At 47.2% G+C, this 17,215-nt stretch overlaps 1 protein-coding gene across 1 annotated transcript; it reads right to left on the reverse strand.

Annotated features, from left to right (window-relative positions):
• Window positions 1-2,499: 2,499 nt before the first annotated feature.
• Window positions 2,500-16,337, reverse strand: fhdc4 (FH2 domain containing 4). The gene is made up of 11 exons (XM_035384308.1): window positions 16,055-16,337; window positions 11,125-11,186; window positions 8,648-8,750; window positions 7,918-8,003; window positions 7,142-7,242; window positions 5,607-5,677; window positions 5,302-5,409; window positions 4,879-4,949; window positions 4,669-4,786; window positions 4,276-4,440; window positions 2,500-3,822 (listed from the first exon to the last, which is right to left on the reverse strand). The coding sequence occupies exons 1-11, from the start codon at window positions 16,265-16,267 to the stop codon at window positions 2,500-2,502; spliced, it is 2,421 nt and encodes an 806-aa protein (XP_035240199.1). The 5' UTR covers window positions 16,268-16,337.
• Window positions 16,338-17,215: the final 878 nt, after the last annotated feature.

Below are 17,215 nucleotides of genomic sequence, written 5' to 3' on the forward strand. Positions count from 1 at the left end.
ACTGTGCATGACATGATTCATTTTTTCCCTTTTTGACGCTTGCACTGGGAACGCGCTGAAACTGTGCACAGTCCCAGAATCCCCTGGGCGTGTCGTCCTCCAGGGATTATCTGCCTGTTGGAGGCTTGCCTCGTGCCACACTGCAAGACTGGCGGGGCACCTTGACGCAGGCTGCGTCTTGTTCTTCAACGGGTTCAGTCCAACCTCAATTCCATAGATTTTACCATTATTCAAACACTTGCATGAAAGTCAGGCTTATTTCATAGGGTTGGGGTCATTTAAATTGAGCCAATTCATTTTTTAGATTAAAATATAACATCATATAGCATCACTTTCCAATTCATGGCTGAATTGTGCTTTATTTCGAGAATTTTTCCAAACCCGGTTTTATAAATGAAATTTTAATGAAAACGTTGATTCATAATCTGAGTATGAGAGTGAATGGTGTGTGTGCCCTGCGATAGATTGGCGGCCTGTCCAGGGTGTATTCCTGCCTCTCATCCAATGCACGCTGAAATAGGCTCCAGCACCCCCCCGCGACCCTGCCCAGGATAGGCGGGTATAGATAATGGATGGGTGAATGAATCTGAATAGCACAGCATCACATAGCTTGACTCAGGCAGAGGGAAAGACCAGATTGCTGGCTTAGCTGACCAGTCCGCAGCAGGCCTTTGTGGCTTATGGCAGGGTATTATATTGATGAGTACTGACCTGGCAACATGGTAGAGGGCTGACGCTCTACCCTCAGTCCTGTTGGAGGTTCAGGAGAGCACCTCTTCATTTTTCCTCTTCGTCTGCTCTTCTGTGTGAAGGTCAGCCAATCTGCCCTGCTCCCCATGTCCTCAAAGCCTGCTTTATCCCAGGAGATCCTAGTCTTTTCACCCCGACAACTGCAGAAAACTGCGTATACACCAGTCCCAACAGGACTGGAATTGCCCACCCCTGCTCTAGGCAGTAGATGGCCATAGCCATTATCCAGGTTTGAATTTCGGGAGTTATAATTCAAATTATATTGCTGACTTCGAGTATGATACATTCAATTGAATTAAATGCCCCCACAATGACTTGAGATGAGAGAAACCATATGTTAGGATCTTATAGATAGGAAACAGGTGTACTGGGTTGCATTTTATAATGGCTTGCTTGAGGCTATCACTCCCATAGACATGAACCCCCTAAGATCAAGGTCCTAAGGTGGAACAAATGACAATCACAGTATCACATAAGGAACCTCTTACGCAGCAGACTGTTGTTCCAGGAGGGTCCACTTCGCTGTGACACCAGTCTGACGAGATCACTCCAAATAAACCGTTGCCTTAGCAACAGGAGAGAAAAGCCACGATCTTCTCCCTGTACAGTTGCTCACAATGCCAGAGTCTAAGACAAACAAGGGTGCCAGGCGAACTGGGACCAGCGGTAATAGATGAGGAGACTTAGTTTAATAAAGAGCTGTGTTTGGGCATCAATACCCGTCTGGGCGAGTTAATCCCTCAGTGGACCGAAGGCTTAGCGTTTCCTCGGGCTTTATTCACGCACGTATTCTCCAGCAGGACACGGCGCCACCGCACCAAAGCACTGCCACGCCAGAAACATTTCAGACTGAACACATGCAGAACAGGGCTGAGGCAGAATCGTTTTTAATAAAAACAAAAAACCAGCAGCACATTTGTCACAGAAGGCAGATTTTTTTTTAGAACTGCTACACCGAGTGCCATCTCTCACAAGGAAATAGGACACAAGAGGTGAGCGTAGGGTTGACACATTTTGTGTTATTACATACATGTTAAACCCCATTAACATTAAAATGTCCTGCGTGAGTTGTGAGCATTAAGGTGCCGGTTTCCCAGCTGTCTGGCTCTGCGAGAAGCAAACTCAGCCTGAAGAAGATAATGGAGAGTTTATAAGTGCATTCCAGAAAGATGCATCTTCCACCTCTGAAGTCTATATCCAGTCTTCACTCATCTACTCTGGGCGTGGTGGGGGTGGGGGTTAATGGGATAACTGCACTGAGTAAAACCTGGAACAGCTCTTTTTACTTCAGTCCATGTTCCAGAGGGCTCCGGGTTTTACTTGTAATCTTCTAATCCCGCATTGTGAAACTGGGCCCTGATGTCTGAATCATTTTACTACACTGACGTCATCTGGGAGTTTCAGCTTTAATTACTGCTCTTACTGTCCCCCATCTAATAATATAAAAACATGTAAACGGTTGCATTAAATCCACTCCCCTGACTGAGAAGGTACCTGTTCAAAAATAAATTAAAAATAAGAAAAGACAAGTAAAATAGCACATTTTATTTAAATATAAAACATTTATTTCACAAAATTTTCAAGGAGTGAAACTTAAGGTTTGCACTCCCAATTCCTACTTTGAAATGGCCAATGAACTTTGTCTTTCGACACGACCAAACTGTCCTCACTTTCCTGAAATACTGCAGGTCAGACACACAGCTGATCTTTTTTTTTTAACCCAAGAAAAGAGAAATGAGACCTAAAAGGCTAAACCCAAGGGGCTGATGTCACCTCCTCGGGCCTGCTCTTCTCCCCGAAGCGCCTGAAGAAGGAGATGAAGGCCGAGGTCTCCTGCTTCTCGGGCGCGGCCTTCTCCTCGGCCTGGGCGGACCGCGAGTTGTAGCGTCTCTGGAAGATGCTGCCCAGCTGAAATCTGGGGGCCCACTCCAGGGCCTTGCCCTCCTTCTGTGGCTCCGCCTGCCCCCTCACCGAGGTGCGGCTCCCTGGGGAGTTCTCCTTCTGGAAAGTGCCGGAGTGCGCGGCGGGGCCGGTGCGATTGGCCAGGTCCGCTGGTCGGACGGACAGGCCTTTCTGTTTGGAGGAGCCGTCGGGGGGGGACGAGGGGGGCGACGAGGGGGGCGTTTTCCCGCTTTTGGCCTCCTTCAGCTTGGGGGACAGCAGGCAGACGTCGGCCGACTTCATTCTCCCCACTGCCCCCAGGTGAGGGTGAGCGGCGGGGACTTTGGGCAGCATCCACAGGTCGTCCTCGTCGCTGTCGTTCTTGGGGGGGATGGAGAGGGTGTGACGGCGGTTGAGGGAGGTGGGGGTCATTCTGGGGGTGAAGCGAGGGCTGAGTATGGTCCAGGGGACCCCGTTTGCAGGCGGCTCCACTGAAAAGTTTTGGCGGCGAGGGGAGCTGACGGCACTTTTGGGCGTCCGTGGCAGGTCCCCTATGGAGTGCTCCCCGGACGAAACGCTCCCCCTGCTGTTCTGGTACCGCAGGACCTTACGGGACACGTCCCGCATCTTCTGCGCCTCTTCCTCAGTCTGTCCTTCCTCTTCCTCCTCACTCTTCACTGACTTGTGTCTCTCTGGAGAAGAGACGCCGCTCTTCTTTCTCGAAGGTGTTTCCGGACACTTCTGGTTTGGTTTTTGAGGGGCCTCTATTTTCACGACTATCGGCTCCTCCTCCTCCTCCTCTTTCACAGTGCTCTGTCTCTTCTCTCCCTTATCCGGGGGTGGAGGCTGCACCTCCTCAAGAGGACGGCATCCCGTTTGCTCCCTGGCCAAGTTGTGCTTGTTCTTTCGCGCCTCCATGGCCGGACTGGCGTTGGGCGCAGCCGGCGCCTCCTGGATGGAGTTCTCCTTGATGGCGATCTTCGCCAGGTTGGCGCTGGTGGGCGAGGGCGTCCCCGCCCTCCTGCGCGAGCCACGGCCGCTGGCGAACCTCTGCAGGATGGACTCCAGGGCCACGTCCTCCATGTCCTTGTCGTTGATGGAGCAGGTGGCCGTCGACCGGCGCTTGATGGAGGTGTGGAGCCTCTCTCGCTGTCTCCTCTTCACCTCCGCCATCTCCCGATCGCGGTTCTCCTGCGGGGGCCAAACACTAGGGGTTAGAGTCCCAGGCTGAGAACAGACAGCAGGGATTACGGACCACTTCACATGACCCCCCCCCCAGCTCTAAATATTACATCAGGCAGACCTTTACCCCTCTGTCTCACATAAACTTCTGCCGTGGTCATAAACAGAACATACGAATGCACAATGATGAGACCAGGTCATTAAGGCCATCTAGGCTAACTGTTTATGTGCAAACTGGAGATTATCCAGTACTGTGTAAAACCTGGACTCAAACACTCTGGACTCACACAGCCTATAATTTGCTTGACAAGCTGTTCCACGCATTGACAACCCTGTGCAAGTAGGTTCCTAATATATACAGAATTTACCTTGAGGTCATTTATTCCCATGTTCTCTTGTTCTGCTGAAATCAATCTAAACAACCTTTGATTGATATGTTGGAAGGTCAAAGGTCATGCTCACCTGGGTGGCCCGGATGAACTTCTCACAGAAGGAGTCGAAGATGGCACAGCACTCCTCCAGTCTGAACTGGCTGGGGTCCTCACAGAAGTACTCCGCCACCGATTGGCTCACGGTTTCGAGGGCCTGAAAAGAAGCCTCCACCTCGCCCAGCTGCGACTCTGCTTCCTGCAGGAGAAGGGTCAGGGTTCAAATTCTACACTTTTATTACTCAGAGCTCATTATGGAGAACCAACATCGTTGACTGGCATGTTCCAGATAGAAGCTTAACCACATGGCCATGTGACAGGGAGCCACTGCTTTGAATGAATGACTTCCTTATTTCTGCCATATTGCAGTGCACCAGGACTGATCCAAACAGATGTCTCTGAAAGGCACAAGGCATGTAAATCTCACCCTCAGGAATTCCTCCATCTGAGCTTCCAGATCCGGCTGTTTCCTGGCATCCCTCTTTGCCTCCTCCACTGCACTCTTCTCTCTCTGGAACTCTGCCTCCACTTCCTGTTTCTGGATCCTACGCCAGTGCAACATTCAGACATTTAAACTGACTGACAGTGTAGATCCCATGATTTAATTAAAGGGCAAAAACAAATCTGCTTAAAGTACCTGGCCGCTGCCCCGATGTGCTGCAGTTGATCAGGGAATCTGAGCAGAGCGCCATCAATCTTATTTGCTTGCTGCAATGAAGGTGGAGACGCTAAGTGAGTGGAAACTGGGATTGCAGGGAGTACAAACAGGCTGCTGGGTTGAGGATTCATTTTTGTTTAAAGGAGAGCAGACAGTCTTGGGCCTTGTGTGTTTTCACATTATTCAGACAGTGGGAAAGTAGAGGGTTATTTATAGAGAGAGCATCACAGTACAACAGTCGTGAGTCATGACTGGGAATCGAACCCTCGACCGTCCAGGGGTAACTGTATATGGGCTGAGAGTCCGCAGCCTTATGGACTGTGTCCCGACACGGTTTTTCGCCCCAACTGTGGAATTCTGACTGAAGGGGCCAACGGGCTGCTCCAGAAGAAGGGGTCTCACCATCACGACGTAGTGCATGAGGTTCATCCCGGGTTTGTTTGCCCTGGTGTCCACCAGCTTCAGGAGAGAGGCCATTCTGAACCCGATGGCACTGCCAGCGTAGCCACCCTGCGAACACCCAGAGGAATTTTTTCAAAATTCTAAGTCCATGTTATAGAACTCCGTTGCTTTCAGTTACCAGTAGTGATTGTGACATCAGCATTAGAATGTTCAGTTTAGAACATTCTAATTACATATTTGTGATCTTACACCTTAAAGGGTTAATTGCCTTTCCATGTCTGCCCCTGCCAGACTCCTGTACTCACTGCGTTCATGTAGTTTCCGGTCTTGAGCACCAATCGGATGATAGAATGAAGGTCATCACAGTCCAGCAGCTCTAGAAAAGGAAACCTAAGTGAGAAATAGGTTTGGTGGGACTCTTCAGTCACATACCTAGCTACAGCACTGGGGACCTGTGCCATAGGGTACCCAACAGACAGGAAGTGAATGCTGATTGGGCTGTGAATTATGCATAATTGGCCATGGTGTGGTCTGGGGGGTGGGCTTTTTGTCCAGCAGGCTATTCCCTGACTGAGATGTGTGACAGCGACTCCACTGCTTAATCAGACTAAAAGGTGCATCTCGCAGGTCTCAGGGAGAGTTGTTAGTGTATGAAACAGCTCGCCAGGCTGTGTAGTCAAGGCAGAGTCCCTCAGGGTGTTCAAGTCTAGACTGGATGCAGCGTTGGGTGCTCTAGTTTGTGGGTAATTGGCGAGGCCAGTTGGGCTGAACGGCTGGTTTTGCCGTTATGTTCTTTCATGCTCTCACATTCTTCAGTGTAACGGCTGTGTAGCCCCACTATTAAACTACAGAATGAAACAGTCAGGGAGGATGTTGTTGCAGCATTGGAACATTTGCACTTTCAGGACCAGTACTATGCAGTGTAAGATGTGAATGCATGTAAAATGTCGCCCTAAAATGTGTTGCGGGTGTTGTCTTTGGAACTTTGTGTTTTATATCAGGTTCCCCCCAGGTAAAAGAGATTGGGGTGTTCCCTGTTAAATAAATGATAAAGTAAATAAAACGAATGGAAGAATCCAATTCTGAGAGCTAAAGAACATCACAACTTCCATTTTTAGCATTAGCAGCTTTGCTTCACTGAGCTGGTTATAAATGAGGACGGTGCTTGATGTTGCCATGGAGACAAGTTCTACAGAAGCTCTGTTGAAGTGTGGGACATCAGTATGTAATGTTCAATCTATAAGCATTAATGTATGCTGACTGGCAGAAGGTTAATGATCTCTTTACCTGTATGCTCAGCTGTATGATTCATTCATTGTAGCGCTCAGTCATAATTAATTGTCAACTAGTAGGCTATGTACTATGCAGATTCACAAGTATTAGTGACATTGTGAAATTGAACTTAAATGAACTTAAAAGGGTACCTCTCCCTTATACTTCTTAGAAATCTACAATTTCTACAACTTTAAGTTCAGAACTTCATACAATCATTGAAAAGCACTTTAACTAGCAAGCTAGTATTGACAGGTTGCCAAAAAAAGAAATATTTTTCTTTTACTATTAAATATTAGTAACCGTTTTTTTTTCGGTCATCCAGTTTATTTTGTAATAAACTGGATGACCGAGGTAAAAGTGCCAGTGTATGGGCATTTGCATACTGGCTAAAACTATCACCATTTCAGCACACCGTCATTCTGCACACCCACGTCACAACACACAAACAGACCCCACCCCCTACAGAGCGACTGGGTACAGGTTGTCATTGTCCTTTAAACTGTGAATAGAGTTCCTCTCCTGGCATTGTGCACAGAGCACAGTCTGTGACGACACTGTGCACTACCTTGGGCAGCTGTGGTCATGGTGGCAATGGACTGCTTCATCTCCTCCATGAAGGGGGAAAACTCCTCCCTGAGAACTAAACTTCTCAGACGTTCTTCATAGCTGAGGAGAGAGAGAGGGAGGGAGGGAGAGAGAGAGAGAGAGAGAGAGTGAGACAGCGATGACTCCCTGTACTTCCAGTGTGTTATGGGAATTATTCGGTCCATTTAATCGAAGCAAATGTCAGCGCCTACACCCTCTGACAGCCTGTTCCAAATCCCAAAGGCCCGGTGTTCTGCTTTTGTGACATTTCGACGTTCGTCTGGTTTTTTTTAGGATAACGTCAGATGGTATTCAGCAAACAAACGGGAACACGAAAACAAACGAATGCGTGTGTCATCGGGAAAGGAGCCCTTGTGACAGATTACACGCGGCTCGTAATAAAGGCGGCGACTCTCGTACGAGAAAAGTCGTGTTTAATACACGCAGAGTGCAGACGATTCCTGAAAGCGTTTGAGCAGTTACTCGGATAGCAATGAAGGCCGATCATGAAACAGTGCTGAACTTAAAGGGATATTTCACTTATTAATTTTGGCATGGCCCTTAAAATGAATGGGAGTGAATGCCGATCCCGTTAACGGTCAGCAGGCGGAGCTGACGTTGCTAGTGTTCACGCTTCGCAATTACAGTGGGGGGGTAAGGCTCCACAAAACCTACGTCGTGCCAAAGTGAGATATCCCTTTAAGGAAATGCTGACCCTGTTGATGACATCACAGAGCCCTAGTAAAGCGCACTTACCCAGGAACCCTCACCAGCAGGACCATGAACAGGTCGGCCTCCGACAGCAGGGACAGGTCACCTTTGAAGGCAAGAAGCTGCTTCACCTGAAACAGAGGCCCAGACACAAGCCCCGCCCACATTTTAGACAGCACGTTAGCGCAGCGGAGTATACAATATCATGGACACCTTCTAATGCTAATCGTCTGATTAAAAATTGGGGCCGCAGTGTCAGCAGGTTTAACTCCAGTCCTGGGGGGCCGCAGTGTCAGCAGGTTTAACTCCAGTCCTGGGGGGCCGCAGTGTCAGCAGGTTTAACTCCAGTCCTGGGGGGCCGCAGTGTCAGCAGGTATTTGTGATTTCCTTTCAGTCAGCAGTAATTAAGACTATGCGAACCAGGTGTGTGGACTCTTCAGCCAGTAAATGAAAAATGAATCGCTCGTGCTGAAACAGAAAACCAGCAGACCCTGCGGTCCCCCAGGACTGGAGTTAAACCAGCAGACCCTGCGGCCCCCCAGGACTGGAGTTAAACCAGCAGACCCTGCGGCCCCCCAGGACTGGAGTTAAACCAGCAGACCCTGCGGGCCCCCGGAACTGGAGTTAAACCAGCAGACCCTATAGCCCCCCAGGACTGGAGTTAAACCAGCAGACCCTATAGCCCCCCAGGACTGGAGTTAAACCAGCTGACCCTGTGGCCCCCCAGGACTGGAGTTTGACACCCCTACGTTAAAGACTCAGGAGCATCCCTGACCTCTCCGTCCTCGGGCAGCAGCTTGAACAGGTCCTTCAGCTTGCCCGTTCCAAACGGCTCTCCGTTCCCTTGGGAGATATCCTCCACCATCTCCCTCACTGGCCTGTAGGGGGCAAACAGGGGTCCGTCAGCCAAATATTTTCAGCGCTTGATGACATCAGACAATTAAATTATTAAGACTACTGGCACTAAAAGGGTGAACAGCATAAGTAATTACATCTAGAATACAGAGAAAATAACGTGTAATAACGTTTTTTGGCACAAGTAGCAATTTCACTGTCAAATTTCACTGCTTACATTTTTCATACATGAAATTGAATTTATGATCTTTCATTTAACATTGACATGCAATTAACTGCTGTAATTATAAGTTGCCTGTAGGCTGTATGTTTTCTTATAAACAACCTTGAGTAATGAGATGTTCGACTAAAGTTCCCCAACAATTTATATGAATAAATATGTCCTGTCAGTGCAGAAACAGGATAGACAATCCAGTTTTTTTTCCCGATATGACCCAGTTAAATCCATAACCCACACCTTACAGATGGAAAAACATGTTGGATTGCGCGTGCAATTCACTGCCTGTCATGTAACAGTTGTGGCAAGTGCGCACAGGAAGTAAAGACTTAAGACGCTCGTGTTCATACATTACTCACGCAGCAGTCTAACGTCCCTCCCTGGCAACAGCCAACTCCAAACACACCCTAACCTCTCAGCTGTGTAGGCCCAAATCACAGGAAACACTGCACTGCAACCTGGGAAAGCCCCCCCCCCCCCATTTTCTGTAACTACACCGCACACTGGCGTCTCTGCCCAAAATGGCCGTAGTTCTTAAACGTCCCTTAGTTCTGACAGTGTAAGTGAACTCAATTTACTTGCCAAAATGTACCTGAAGAAATTTAGCTGTCAATGTTATGGACAAGTCGTTTCATGCCAAGCACATAGTTTCAGTGATAAGTAAACTGTACAGTCCAGTATTTTAGGGACTATGGATCAGGCAGAGAGACTGGAAACTGCTGAGATCAATATGCACTCACTGTTGTAAATAACGCCTGCTAATTCTCAGCTGCCAGAGCATTCTTTTTTAATGCCCTACAGGAATAGTGGCAGTGTGTGTTCAGATGAGACATTCACAACAAAGGCAAGGTGCTTGAATACTGTGGGGGTGGGGGGGGGAGGGGAGCGCAAAAAAAAAAAAACGTCAGCACGCATTTCTTCACTGCTGATCTGCAGAGCCCTTGCGAGAGGGCTGACCTGTTCCTGCGCTCCGTCACTCCCCGCAGCAGCGTGTTCCAACACGCTCGAGACGCGCATGACCCTGCACGGAGAGCAGCGCATGCCTGCGGAACCGTCTGTACCGCGCGCTCGCTGTAACGCGCTCGCTATAATGTGCTCGATATAATGCGCTTGCTATAATGCGCCTGCTATAACTCGCTTGCTATAATGCGCTCGCTATGACTCGCTTGCAATAACGTGCTCGCTATGACTCGCTTGCTATAACGTGCTCGCTGTAATGTGCTCGCTATAATGCGCTTGCTATAGCGTGCTCGCTATAACGTGCTCCCTGTAATGTGCTCGCTATAATGCGCTCGCTATGACTCGCTTGCTATAACGTGCTCGCTATGACTCGCTTGCTATAACGTGCTCGCTGTAATGTGCTCGCTATAATGCGCTCGCTATGACTCGCTTGCTATAACGTGCTCGCTATGACTCGCTTGCTATAACGTGCTCGCTGTAATGTGCTCGCTATAACGTGCTCGCTATAATGCGCTTGCTATAACGTGCTCACTATAATGTGCTTGCTATAATGCCCTCGCTATGACTCGCTTGCTATAACGTGCTCGCTGTAATGTGCTCGCTATAATGCGCTCGCTATGACTCGCTTGCTATAACGCGCTCGCTATGACTCGCTTGCTATAACGTGCTCGCTATAACTCGCTTGCTATAACGTGCTCGCTGTAATGTGCTCGCTATAATGCGCTTGCTATAACGTGCTCGCTATAATGTGCTTGCTATAATGCGCTCGCTATGACTCGCTTGCTATAACGTGCTCGCTATGAGTCGCTTGCTATAACGCGCTCGCTGTAATGTGCTCGCTATAATGCGCTCGCTCTAATGCGCTTGCTATAACGTGCTCGCTATAATGCGCTCGCTATAACGTGCTCGCTGTAACGTGCTCGCTGTAATGTGCTCGCTGTAATGTGCTCGCTATAATGCGCTTGCTATAACGTGCTCGTTATAATGTGCTTGCTATAATGCGCTCGCTATGACTCGCTTGCTATAACGTGCTCGCTGTAATGTGCTCGCTATGATTCGCTATAACATGCTCGCTGTAATGTGCTCGCTATAATGCGCTCGCTATGATTCGCTATAACATGCTCGCTATAATGTGCTCGCTATAATGCGCTCGCTATGATTCGCTATAACATGCTCGCTGTAATGTGCTCGCTATAACATGCTCGCTATATATCACTCACCTTCTGAACTGCTTCAGAAAGATGCCGATGTTCATGTTCCTCTTGGAGCCGAGAATGGACACCTGATGGGGATCGACAAGACAACACACTCAGCAAAAACAGCCAATCAGGCGACGCAACTGCATGACGTCAGCAATAATGGCGCATGGAAGGGTCACTCTGTTCAAGTCTAGTGGAATGGAATGTGGGATACTGCAGCTCAAGGGGTCTCCACTGTGATCTGTGTCCCATCATATTGACCCTGCTGAGGACACTTAAACACTATCATGTCCACCCATTCCAGGAGCCCAGACTCCATGCTTTCAAACTGCACACTGTCAAACAGAACCGGCTGGATTAGTCTATCCAAACCGCTGACACATCCACAAAGAATAAATGGATTCCGAAGAGTTAAAGTTTCACAGAAACTCAATTTCATGCACCAGTATTTATTGATCAGAGTTCATTGGAAAAAAACAAATTAAAGGCATGCAGCCAACTGCATATTCATTTAGCCCCACTATAATATCTAATGCTGTAAGAGGTTATAAAAGGCGCAATATACACTAAAATAGATGCTCGTTTAATTCATCATATAAATGAGTAAAGCTTTTAAAAAGATACCCAGACAGAGTAAATGTGACACACAACATGGCTGTCAATGGAGGAATCCTTGCCAGTTGTCAAATACCGATGAGTCATCCAGTGACGTTCCATGAGAAAGTAACCGACACACTGAAAAGGGGAATTAAGCACCTTATTAAATGCGCTGAATCCCATAGCACGCTAACACAGGAGGTTCAGATGCCACATTTCAACTGGTCTGCCCTCGGATCCGATCACACGCACACAGCAGTTTCTTTTTTACTTTTTCATTGTGTTTGGGAACGCCCTTTGGATGCACTACGCATTTCATATCTTACTATTATTAGTATTATTATATTTCACAGGAGAGCTCAGAAGGACAGTTTGGAGCATGCTCAGTGCAGCCGTACCGGACTGATGGAGATTTCCCATTTCATAGAGGCAGTTCTGCTTGCTGTTGCCTGGGCCATGTAACAACATCTGAAACATTGAGAGGAAAACTCGAGAGGTATATTTGGCTGTCTAACCTGTACTCTGATCTTGTTCACCTACAAAGGGACGGACTGAAGTACAAAACTCCCTAGAGAAAATCTAAATGATAATCTGAGCATATAGATCCTTTAAGCACAATGCTTTGATCTAGTCAACACTGTTTATTCTTACATTTGATATGCACTTGTAACATCAGAAATCTGTACAAGCCCTGAAACACTTTCAGTTCTCAGTTCACTTCTACTGAAACATTATATTATTCTTAAGTTCTTCCGACACATATCTTTAATAAATATGAAGATTGAGGTTATATTAGTATATCAATCAACAAGCCGTTCTGGTTGGGGAAACATAGCTCTGGAGGTAAGAGCGGTTGTCTGGCAGTCGGAGGGTTACCGGTTCGATCCCCCTCCCTGGGCGTGTCGAAGTGTCCATGAGCAAGACACCTAACCCCTAATTGCTCCCAACTAGCTGATTGGTACCTTGCATGGCAGCCTTTCACCGTTGGTGTGTGTGTGTGTGAATGGGTGAATGAGAGGCATCAATTATTAAAGCGCTTTGGATAAAAGCGCTATATAAATTCAATCCATTTACCATTCCGATTAAATTGTCATCCTTAGTAAAAATACATCTGCAACCGATTGCTCAAATATTTCATACGCTCATATTCCATCATCATACCACTGCATGAAGACCCGTTGCGGCAGCTACTTCACAGGGGACCAAAGACAGAGTGAACGGAGTCAGAAGAAACATTATTTACAACCACAAGCCATGAAGACTGGACAGAAGGGTCGTGGCCTGAAGGTAAACAAAGCAATGAAGGCAACTGTGAAGACCCCGCCCAGGCGTGCAGGCAAAGCATCAATTTACAGCCCAATGTACAGCCCTTTACCTGACAACAAGACTGCAGATCAATGCGCACCTTGTATCAGTCGCTGCTTAAGTGCACTGCACTTCACACTTCAGCTTCCTCCTCTTCATCTTTGGGGCATGAAAACTAACATTAAATGACTGTAAACAGTACTTCATGGGTGCAGCTATTCATTAGCGGAGGGAGGGGGGGGGGCGAACATTACAATCAACCTCTATGAAGAGCTCGGAAAACCACAGCAATACCACACACCGCAGGCCATCGGTAATTTGTCCAGAGATATAACCAAAATATCCACGTTTTTAAAATCCACATTCCTTTACACGTATTTATTTATATATGTAATCTCATTTAATAATATCGTAGTTGCGACATTAAGCAGTTCTATAAATATTGACTAGTGGCGGCGTTGTTCCTGGTTGTATGTTGAAATGCGTAATTGGGTTCAGTGGCCAAAAATGCCCTTGGGTATGAAAAGAATCCTGACTTGGGTAACGTCAACATAGATTAACTGAAGGAAATGGAAGAGCTGGATCACTTAGGAGCTACTTAGCATATTTTAATTTAAAAAGTGACAACTGACATTCATTACTTCCATTTAGCAGACATTTCAACGACTCAGCTTCCTTAGCGTCAGTAAACCCCTTTCAAAAGCAACTTTTCTTGCATGCTTCTTGCTACCTTTTAGGTGGCAATCCGGGTTTTAATTATTGATAACATGTAAGTCAGTTCCTTTCAACCATCCATTTTCTAAACCGCTTATTCCTGGTCAGGGGGTGGGGGTTGATTTGGGGGGTCTGGAGCCTATCCCAGCATGCAGTGGGTGAGAAACAGGAATACACCCTGGACTGGCCTCCTGTCCATGGCAGGGACCTAAGTCAGTTGTCTAGACCAAATGCCATGCTGTATTTCCCTGGAATCAGAACGTGTCTTTACATATGATTGTTGACTTTTCTTGGCAAGTATTTGAAAAGCACTGCCTCATTACAAGCATTTCAGATGACTAGAAATTGAAACTTCAGATAATCTATTTTTTCCCCCAAAACAAAACGCATAATTTATGGGATTTATATGAATCACCCAGATTACTACCATAGATATTGCGCCATTTCCTTTCAAAATACCAGGAAATCTCTTCTGGTCTTTCACAAGGCCAATTAGTCTACTAAAGCAGCATGGCTATGTACAAGCTTAATTTAGAAGGGCAAAAATAATCAGTAAAAATTTGGCTCCAGACGCAGTTGCGTTTCTCTGAACACTGCTCTGACGAAACAAAAATAGTTCTATTCTCTGCTCCGGATACACTAAACCAACACATACCTTCTCCAAGTATGCAAGTTGCACACATTTCTACGGGAAGGCCAGACATGATGAGGCATGCTGCAATGGCAGGCCGTAAGGAATGAGTGCGCATGCTGCCGGCTTCCCTGCAGAGCAATTCCTCATCCTGAGGACAAAATCAATTGAGGGCTATAGGGTGGATGTCGAAAGTTCTCGGGTTGCAAACAACATTCCGAAAGAACCAAGCCCACAGGCCGTCTGTCACACAGCACCTTGAACCGTCATCCACCTGGACATGTACCTCTGTGTAGGCAGTGTTGGGGAAACTACTCTGAGAGTGTAGTTGCTTCATACTTAAAGTAGCTGAACAAGCTACCCAACAAAGCTACCCGAAAGAGAAATGTCGCTTGCAAAACTACAGTTGCTTAAAAAATGTAGTTCAAACTACTTTTCAAACAAATAACCATTGTCATCTTCCCCAGACATGTCGCATGTGTGAGCAATGTCATCTTTTTGCGCACAAGAACCAACATACAGTGCAGTGGGGAGAACCAGCAATGTGTGGCACCTGGCAGTTGACTGTTATCAACTATAGTGGAGCAGAGTGCTTCTCATCAATCAGGACTAGATGGAAGAGAGGGAGGAGGTTGCGGTATTTGGTCAAAGGACAAAGTAGTTGTAATTAACTAAATCTCAATATGACCAAAAAAATTTAAATACTACAACCACTACACAAATTTAAATGTCATTGAACTACCAGCAAACTGCTGCAAAATGTAATTAAAAAAAACTACCAGTTCAACTACATATAGTTAAATGGCTCCCCAACACTGTGTAGGAATGAGAAGGAATCATTCGGAATAAACACCTGGGGGCAGGAACACTAAATGTGACATAATGAAACATTGCTTGTCCACCGTCTCCAGAGACATGCACCTTCAGGAACTGGTGCGTTTCCCAAGAAACTGCATTATGGGAATTCTGCAATATGTAAATCAGCACTTGTTACAAAAACAGGCCACTGCGATTTCACCATTTGTAACACGTGCCCATATTTTTCTGGGATAATATGACACTCTCCAGTACAGCCAAGGAATAGATTCTCCAATATTAGGGCATGGTTTGAGAGTCCTACAGGTATGATCAACTGAGTGCTTCCCTACAGGGAATCACACTCACAAGAGACACCTTACACTTCATCCAAAGCTAAAACAGTGAAGATGCTGTTAAATGCAGTCTGATACTATAAACAGGTACTCAGCTACCTATTCCTCTTACTGAGAGTTCTGTCTCCATTGTGCAGATGCCGAGACATTCCAGTCTGACGTGAATCTTTTGAAGTTTCATTAACAGGCCAGACCAAGTACAATACTGCGGCAGTGGACATTTGGCACTGCATTTACAGAAACTCCCGTCAACCAGGAACATCGATAGTTGAGAGCAAGACCAGGTAAAAACCTGGTATATGGCTGGACCTAACACACGTGATCCAGCCGACCAATGGTGTAACTTGATCACTCACTCAGTCAGTCACAGACATTCACGTTTGTAGGGCTGGGGCCGCTGTTGCGGTCCAGCCAAAAAGTGAAGACAAAAGTAACGTATAAGATCGGGCTATCTGATGGGCCTGTGTGATCTGTGTGACCCATAGAAGTACAGAGGGCTGCGGGTCCCCGCGTGTCTGACCGAGCCGGGTGGAGCGGACGGGGGCGGACTCACCAGCTCTCCCCCCTGCGTAGAGGAGGGCAGCCCCCTCACGCTCTTGTGCGAGGGGGCCTGCTTGGGCTGCTGGCCCTGCCCGGCCTGGCTGAACAGCTCCTCCATGCGCTGGGTGTCCAGCTGAAACTCCTCGGCGGGCTTCTGCACCGTCCAGATGTTGTGCCTTCCCACCACGCTCTGCTTGGGGATGGTGACCCAGTTGAAGTTGCGCATCCTGGAGCGCCGCTGGGCGTTTCTGCACAGGCCAGGGGGGCCGCCGGGGCCGAGGCCGGGGGGAGGTGGAGGAGGAGGAGGAGGAGGAGGTGGAGGGGGTGGGGGAGGTGGCGGAGGAGGTGGTGGGGGTGGCGGAGGAGGAGCTGCTTTTGGTACAGCTGGGGCTATGGGTTCTTGTCCATCTGGTACAGAGTCTGATGGACCCAGGAAAGGGGGAGGCGGAGCTGTATCCATGGTTACATCACCATCCATCAGTTTGTTTGTTTGTTTTTTTTTAGCCTGGATGTCCTGGGGATTTGATGTCAACCCCAAACTGACCAATAGGCAGAAGGGAGTACTGCGGTTGTGGCCAATTCTGATTTTCGCCTTTTGATTGACAATCCCAAGCCAGGGTGTGCACAGTTTTTTTGTTTGTTGGTTTTAAAAATGGCTTAAAAGGGGAAAATGTTTTTCAGTCTTCTACACTGAAGGTTTGAGGTTCTTCTGTCCTTGATGGCTCCTGATGAAAGAAAATAAATCATAGAAGTTGCTCATCAATTGAATGATTTTGAAAGATTTATCCATCTCTTTAACAAAGTAATGGAGAGCAAGAGAGGGAAACCAACAGATTAGCGTTATTTTCAGAGATTATATTTCATTGAGATGAACTGCTACAAGTAGCCTATTGTAGATAACAGATTCACAGACTGGCAGGCACTGGACTACATCAGATCTAGCACAGCCACACACAAAAAAACACACATCAAGCTGCCAAAATTAAGCATGTAAGTAGGACAGCTTTTTTTCTGTGAAAATGTAACCCCTCCTCCTTAAAAGATGTTTTAGGAGGAGAATGTCCACGAACTATTCAATCAAAACGCATGAAGTCAGCTGATAAAGAAAGTCAATGCTAAAAGCAGGCCAGTTCAATAACACAAAAACAGTTGAAAAAACTGTCTTTTCAGTTTG

The sequence above is a fragment of the Anguilla anguilla genome, chromosome 12 (genome assembly GCF_013347855.1).
Source record: "Anguilla anguilla isolate fAngAng1 chromosome 12, fAngAng1.pri, whole genome shotgun sequence".
NCBI classification, from domain to species: domain Eukaryota; kingdom Metazoa; phylum Chordata; class Actinopteri; order Anguilliformes; family Anguillidae; genus Anguilla; species Anguilla anguilla.